The sequence below is a fragment of the Nicotiana tabacum genome, chromosome 19 (assembly GCF_000715075.1).
Source record: "Nicotiana tabacum cultivar K326 chromosome 19, ASM71507v2, whole genome shotgun sequence".
Lineage (NCBI taxonomy): Eukaryota > Viridiplantae > Streptophyta > Magnoliopsida > Solanales > Solanaceae > Nicotiana > Nicotiana tabacum.
This window is the reverse complement of record NC_134098.1, coordinates 109,465,328-109,472,840: the sequence shown is the minus strand read 5'-3', so window position 1 is coordinate 109,472,840 and position 7,513 is coordinate 109,465,328. Positions and strand designations below refer to the sequence as shown.

The 7,513-nt window shown below is 37.5% G+C and overlaps 2 protein-coding genes across 2 annotated transcripts; both read left to right on the top strand.

Moving 5' to 3' along the window:
* Positions 1 to 1,263: 1,263 nt before the first annotated feature.
* On the top strand, positions 1,264 to 2,935 carry LOC142173649 (uncharacterized). The gene is made up of 3 exons (XM_075239265.1): positions 1,264 to 1,385; positions 1,625 to 2,161; positions 2,518 to 2,935. Exons 1-3 carry the CDS (start codon positions 1,264 to 1,266, stop codon positions 2,933 to 2,935), a joined length of 1,077 nt encoding a protein of 358 aa, XP_075095366.1.
* Positions 2,936 to 2,944: 9 nt separating this feature from the next.
* LOC142173648 (uncharacterized) lies at positions 2,945 to 6,838 on the top strand. Its single transcript, XM_075239264.1, has 2 exons — positions 2,945 to 3,593; positions 6,735 to 6,838. Exons 1-2 carry the CDS (start codon positions 2,945 to 2,947, stop codon positions 6,836 to 6,838), a joined length of 753 nt encoding a protein of 250 aa, XP_075095365.1.
* The last annotated feature ends 675 nt before the right edge of the window (positions 6,839 to 7,513 follow it).

Here is a 7,513-nt window from a genome sequence, read left to right as displayed (position 1 = left end):
CATCTATTTACGTGTATATATACTAGTATAGTAGTATTAAACACCTTCCAATTGGCTTTCCTATTTTCTTTTAATATTTCGTTTATTATCTTCCATACTTAAGTACTCCATATCACCATGGATGGCAGAGGCGGACCTACACCAGTCCTTGAGGGGTCACGTGAACCCGTTAATTTCGGCAAAAATCTTATATTTATATTCTATGTATAGTTGTATATACTTTGGGGACCCTTTAAATATTTTTCTTGGCTCCCTCATTAACGAAATTACGCGAAGAGCAATGGTCTGCCTCTGAGCATAAGCTCTGCTCCTTGTCATACGGCGTGGGTTTGAAACCGCCTTCTACAAAAAAAATTTTAAGTTTCTTTTACTTCTTATAACTGGAATTATATACTAGTACAATAGTACTATTTATTAGTCACTAGTCAACGGTTCACTAATTTATAATTTTTTATTTCACTTTTTCTCAATTCAATTATATTTTAAATTTTTAATAGTTATAAATAATAGTCAATACCCCAATCAAAAGCCCCAAACGTCAATTCCCTAAAGACTAAACATTTCTCCAGTTCTTCACTTCTTCCGTTCTTCCTCAATCAAAAATCAAAGCTCGCCTCTCGTTAACTCATCCCTCAGCCTTAGGCTGTCACTTCTCACTTCAAAATAGAGAACTCTTCTTCCGGTAAAGGTATTCTTGGTAAACCCCAAATCTATTATTCAAATAATTTTGTTTAGGTTGAACTTCTATTTTCTCTGAAATTTAGTGATCTCTTAATTTTTTGCTATTTAACTTTAAGAATGGCTTCTCTTTCTATTTTTCAAATGCTCCAAATTGTTTAAGAATGGTTGTTTAAGAATGGCTTCTCTTTAAGAATGGTTGTCTCCATATTTTTTAATTTATGTTTAAGTTTACTATTCTTGATATACAAAAAGAAGTCAATTAAGTATTTTGAGAACCACTAATTTTAATTATATTGTGCTAGCAATTAACACTATATTTAAAGGTTAGTGAAGATATCAAGTATTAAAATATAATTAAATTATGCAACATAGCCAGAATTTACAAGTAAATGTTAGTGAAGATATCAAGTGGTCCTTTTGTAGAGTTATAGTATTAGTATTTAATAAGTTGTAGTATTTCTTTTATTCTTGATAAAAGGGGCGTGATTGCTCTATTTATATTGTGTTTGTTTATATTCTTGATAGACTCTTAAATTTATTGGACTCATTTTTTATAGGAAGTTCTTGTTCTTATGAATTGAGATGGACGTATTTTTGACGAAGTTTAATTCTTCTCAATCAAGTTCTACTCTTAGAAACAATTCCTCCCATCTTATAGATGAGTTTGATGAGAAATTACTCAATTTCGATCCTGGAGAGAGAGAGTATCCATTGATAAATATAGTCCTAGAATACGGGATGAATTAAGAAGACACTACATTCAAAATGGACCTTGCCAACCGGTTGATCATAAGTTTTCTAAAACTTTATTCGGGAATAAAATGCGTCAATTTAGTCTGGGTTGGTTTAAAAATTCGTATTCTAGATGGTTGGAGTATAGTGTGAAGAAAGATGCCGCATTTTATTTATGTTGTTATTTATTCAAAAATAATTATGTTCATAGAAGCACGGGTGACTCTTTCACAAAAACGGGCTTTAAGGCTTGGAATAAAGTTTCGGAAAGACTTGCTTTACATGTTGGTCAAGTAAATAGCCTCCACCACAAGTGTTTCAACAAGATATTAGACTTATCAAATCAATCTCAATCAATTCAAGTTGCTTTTGATAAGCAATATGAGAAACAAAGAAATGAGCACCGAATTCGTTTAAATGCATCAATCGATGTTGCAAGGTTCCTCTTATACTTTGGATTGTCTTTTAGAGGTCATGATGAAAGTGATTCTTTAAAAAACAAAGGCCTTTTTCTAAGGCTTTTGGAATGGCTTGCAAAGAGGATCCCCCAAGTGGATAGAGTCATATTGAAACATGCTCTAAAAAATGATATGATGACTTCGCCAAAAATTCAAAAGGACATTGTGAGTGCTTGTGCACAAGAAATCGTAAAAGCTATAATCAATGATTTAGATGAAAATTATTTCGGGATATTAGTTGATGAGTCCAAGGATATTTCATACCATGAACAAATGGCCCTTGCTTTGCGGTATGTTGACAAAAAAAAAAGGCCAAGTGAACGAGCCATTTATTGGTCTTGTTCGTGTTGGTGATACCTCTGCAAAGTCGTTGAAGGAAGCAATACTTTCTTTGCTTATGAAACACTCATTAAGTCCATCCAAAATACGTGGACAAGGCTATGATGGAGCTAGTAATATGCAAGAAAAAATGAATGGTCTTAAGCTTTAATTTTGCAAGAAATTCCTTCGGCACATTGCATTTATTGTTTTGCTCATCAATTACAGTTGATGCTTGTAGCGGTTGCTAAAAATATAAGGAGGTAGAAACTTTCTTTGCTATAGTTGCTAATGTGTTGAATGTGATTGGAGTATCCTTTAAACGTAGAGATAAACTTCGGGGCAATCAAGCAGAATTATTGGAGTGGTTGCTAGAGAGTGGTGAAGTTCAAAGTGGGAAAGGATTAAATCAAGAACGAGGGTTTCAAAGGCCAGGTGACACTCGTTGGGGATCACATTGTAAAATATTAGATAACTTTGTTGTTTTATTTGTATCTATTATTCATGTGCTTGCGGTGATTGAATATGAAGGTTCTGAGGCTAATGATAGATTGCAAGCAGAAGTTGTTTTGAGTAAAATCAATTCATTTGAATTTGTGTTCATGCTTCACTTGATGTTGAAGGTATTGTTAATGTCGAACGAGCTGAGTAAAGCTTTACAGAAGAAAGAACAAGATATTGTCAATGCCGTGATATTTTTTGACCTTACAAAGGAAAGGTTGCAACAAATGAGAGATGAAGGATGAAAATCATTAATGGATGAAGTCTCTTTGTTTTGTGCTAAACATGAAATTTTGGTGCCCAATATGGAAGAATTCTATATTCCTGAAAAGTCGAAGCGTAGTCCTTCTAGTGTTACTTATTTACATCACTTACGTTTTGAGCTTTTTTATACAGTGATTGATTTGCAACTTCAGGAGCTTAACAGTTGTTTTGATGTTGTTAGTGGTAACTTGCTTCTTGGTATGGCTAGCTTGAATCCGGCTAATTCGTTTGCTAATTTTGATAAGGAAAGAATAATGACATTGGCCAAGTATTATCCAGATGAGTTTGGTGAATTGAACCTTCGAGATCTTAGTCACCAACTTGACACTTTCATATTGCACATGAAACATGGTGACCCTAGATTCTCGAATTTGAAAGGAATTGGTGATTTGGCAAAAGCGTTGGTTGAAGCAAATCTTGTAGAGACATATTCACTTATTTATTTACTTGTGAAGTTGACTCTAATTTTATCTGTCGCGACTACAACGGTAGAAAGAGCATTCTCATCCATAAAGTACATCAAAGATGAATTGCGTAGTAGTATTGGTGATGCATTTTTAAATTATTGTTTAGTTTGTTACTTTAAAAAAGAAGTATTTGCAAATATAAGCAATGATGTTATTATTGACCGTTTTCAGAGTATGAGAACGCGTCGAGTTCAAGTATAAGTGGATGATGTACTTTTGTTATATTAGTATCAATTAAAGATATTCTATAATATTGAAGTTTGTATTTTGATTTAAGTTGTGCCTTCTTTAGTTCTCTTTTTGGGACAACAGTAGATTACTGTTTGTATGTCGCGAATTACTATTAAGGCCACTAAACTTGTTTTACATTTTAAAGTTTATTCCAATTTAGTTCATGTGTGCGCAAGGATGTGCAAGAATATTTTTTTTGGAATACTTATTTTAAAATTTGTGTTCGTAGGTTAATTTGGAAGTATGATGAAGTTGAAGTTTGTGTTCGCGGGTCAATTGGGGAGTCTGTTTAAATCAAAGCGTAAGCTCTTTTTACTTTATTTTAGTTTTTTGCTTAGCAAGTTTATATTATATAGTGGATTATGCTGCTTATTTACTTGTCTATTCTAGAGTTTATATGTACTCTTTTACTCGCTAATAAAATTTTGGGTAATTCACTCTAATGATAATGGCGGCCCCGTCATACTCAAATCCTGAGTCAGCCTCTGATGGATGGATATAATTGTCAAAAGACATATCATCCAGAAAAATTCGGTGTAATTATTTTTAGCTATCTACGAATTGTGGACTAATAAATCCTGCGTGCTTTTACCTAAATTATATGCTCAGCCTTTTGATATTAGAAATGACAACCCGGTGCACTATGCTCTCACTATGCGGGGGGGTCCGGGGAAGGATCGGACCATAAATATCTATTGTACGCAGCTTAATCATTCATTTTTACAAGAGGCTATTTTCACGGCTCAAACATGTGACCTCATGGTCCCATGCCAGCAACTTCGACTCCCCTTCAACATTTGGATATTAATGCTTAATTAATTAGTAGTAATATTTGTTAGTAATCTGGATTTTGATGTGCGGCAGCTCGTCCAATTACTTGCATGTATATTATTGGCGTCACTATTTTGCATTATATAATTGGCTGTGCAAGATTCTTTTTCTCTTGTTAAATGAATATAGCTAGCTTGAAATTTCAAATTACTTCATACTCAGACAAGTTGCGGGCAGCAATTGAAATTGCCATAGTCAATTGTAATAACAACGTTAGAAGATGAAAACTCCAAATCTTCTTTTTGATAAGTAAGGTATATATGTAACTCTTCAAAAAGTTATATATTCCGCAGCGTTGAAAAATACGCTCCATGCAGATAAATAACTATTATGAATCAGAAATTCGAGTAACAATAAAACTTATTTAGTGATTTTAAGAATACGTGATTTAATTCAATATCAATTGACAAATAAGAAAATGAATAGATAATTTGAATAAGAAAATAAATCAAACCAGTATTCTAGCAGCGTTGTCGACCTCGATTCGAGATGGTCTCGAGGTTGAATAGGAAGAACATTAAAGAACTGAGGATCAACAATGATGAACAATAATGGAGAGTAAATAATTAAAGAACAGTATTTTTGTATAACTTTATCAGTGAATCAATGCCCCTTACAAATGAATGGGGTCCCTCTTTATATAGTAGAGGAATCCTAAATAAGGTACAATTCTAATAACGGAAACAAATCCCATGATTGGCGTCAATAACCGCTTGATTCGATCTGTTCCAAGATTTTCACCGAGATCTTCGGTCGGTTGCTAATATCTCGTCATTCCGTTATTATGCCCTACTCGAAGTCAGTCATGCTCGGTCTTGATCTTCGGCGAGCACTTCGATCTTTATGCTTCATACTCTGCCATTGAGCCCGAGCCTGGTCTATTACAAGCTCACTCTCGAGGCAGCTCCTCGTACCTTCAAAATCCGACATGCCCGATTTCGACCGTATACAGATAGTCCCCGCGTTTCTTGGAATAAAATGATAAGAAACGTTTTGAGCCTTGAAACCTCGATCATGACGTAAGTGATGGATGTGATCGAAATGTCCCGTCGGTTCAGTTCCCCAAATTATTAATGCTTGTCAGTTAGCAGTCGGCCACTAGTGCCACCGAATCGTCGTCGTGATCCTATAAATACCCGCTCCTTCACTGAATCAAACTTTACTTTTGCTTTAATCAAACCTCTAAGCCTTCTCACTCTTTTCGTCTCCTCCTTTTCGCAGCCTGTAGAGCCATCTTCGTTAGCACTGAACCTACCAGTTTTTCATCTTCCTTCGTTTTTCTTTACTTATACAAATAGTGAAAACCTCAAAGACTGTACCGTAGAAGGAGAAAGCTTCTTGCTCCTCTTCCCGGCCGTCCGGCGGTAAGGTGCCGGTGGAGCCGCTTGCCCACGAGTATGTTCCCGGACCGTGTAATTTAAAATTTGATTTCAAGGTCAAAAACCCTTCATCGATCCCGGGCCGATGCGAGCATGTATCTATGTACATGTGCTCGATAACAAAGAGCAACCTCGAGGCCGTAAAGAGGGGCAGCAACTGGGGTCCCGAGGTCATGGTGCAAATTCCTGCTCCCGAAGAGAGCATCACCGCTTATGTGGAGGGGTTCCTAAGTGTTTACACTTATCCCTTCACATTGGGTCCCCTCGACCCAGTGATTATTGATCTCTGCAAAAGATATCAGGTCATCCTTCGGCCAAATCCACCCCTCTCTATGGCTCATAGTAATCATGTTGTTCTTCTTCTCTAGCAAGGCCGAGGGACTAGAGTTTACTCTAAATCACCTCATGCGGTTGTACCGGCCTCGAATCTATCGAGGACTGATCAGGCTCCAACATCGGGCAACGAAGGCCTTGATCTTGAGCATCGACGAGGATAAGGATCGGGTTTGGATGAGCTGTTTTGTACGGGTGAGGACCGGTGACATTATCCCGGAAGAGAAGATATCATTCCCTGAGTAGTGGAACTTCAATCGTAAGTGATGTTTTAAACTTTGTTCTTCGTACCTTCTTCGACTTCGCCTAATGTCTCCTTTTGACATGCAGTTGTTCCTTGGAAGCCTCAAGCAGTACCTGACCTCGAGGATTGGGTTCGGAAGTTTGCCTCGATTTTCATTTACGCCGAACGCGCATGGCGTGATTTGGCAAAGGGCAGATGGGAGGCCAAGAATCACGGTAAGGATCTCCTTTTTCATGTTTTGAAACACTTGAAACACTTTTTATACTTCATTCGTCACTAATTTTCTTTCATGTAGGTCTAACCAAGGATGCCATTTTGAGGCCTTCAAGTGGCGAGGAAGAAATCAAGTCCCCGGTTCCGAAGCTGGGGGAAGACAAAAAGAGGAAACCTTCCTTGTAGTCTGAGGACACCAAGCCCTAACCTCGAAGGGTGAGGAGAAAAATAATCGCTCTCACGATGGACTCGGTCCAAAAATTGAAAGACGAAGAAGAGAAAAAAGATAAAAATGCATCGGCACAGACGGTCCGACCTAGGACATCCGTCAAAGTCTCCAAACCTTCCGATCCGACGGCGGCTGTTAAAATCAAGCCTCGTGTCGAGGAGGCCTCCAAAAAGAAATCGGGTGGGGATCCTGAATTACCAGAGGTCGAGATCATTTCTTGGCCATCTACAGCTACACCGGACGAGGCCAGTTCTAAGACCCCGAAGATCGGTCAGAGCGTCTTGAGCAACCTGCTCGAGACCATGACAATAGGTCACTTGCCTTCTCTTCTGACTTTATCTGAGGAGACGCTAAGAGAAGCTCGAGAATTGAAGACCCCTGATATAGGCGGAGGATCTAGTGTAGGGGATCCCTTTCGGGACTACTTTACTGGAGTCGATGATGCCTTCAATATTAGTGAAGCTTCGATTATTTTAGAAGAGACCCAACGTTTCTTATCTCGGGTAAGAATCTGTTTACGACACTTCTTTTCTTTACTCTTTTTTTTTTCTAAATCTGACTTGTGTTTTTCTTTTTTGTGTAGGCCTTCGCCAAGCTTCGAGCTGACCTCAGCCAGTGTGAAACCGAGCTCC

What these genes read in the sequence shown, in the direction of transcription:
- LOC142173648 (XM_075239264.1), top strand. Translation starts at nt 2,945, where the DNA reads ATGGATGAAGTCTCTTTGTTTTGTGCTAAACATGAAATTTTGGTGCCC. An exon ending in TATTATTGACCGTTTTCAGA is followed by an intron (nt 3,594 to 6,734) that starts GTATGAGAACGC and finishes TCTTTCATGTAG; the next exon opens with GTCTAACCAAGGATGCCATT.
- LOC142173649 (XM_075239265.1), top strand. Translation starts at nt 1,264, where the DNA reads ATGGACGTATTTTTGACGAAGTTTAATTCTTCTCAATCAAGTTCTACT. An exon ending in TTCGATCCTGGAGAGAGAGA is followed by an intron (nt 1,386 to 1,624) that starts GTATCCATTGAT and finishes TTATGTTCATAG; the next exon opens with AAGCACGGGTGACTCTTTCA. An exon ending in CAAATGGCCCTTGCTTTGCG is followed by an intron (nt 2,162 to 2,517) that starts GTATGTTGACAA and finishes CTTTAAACGTAG; the next exon opens with AGATAAACTTCGGGGCAATC.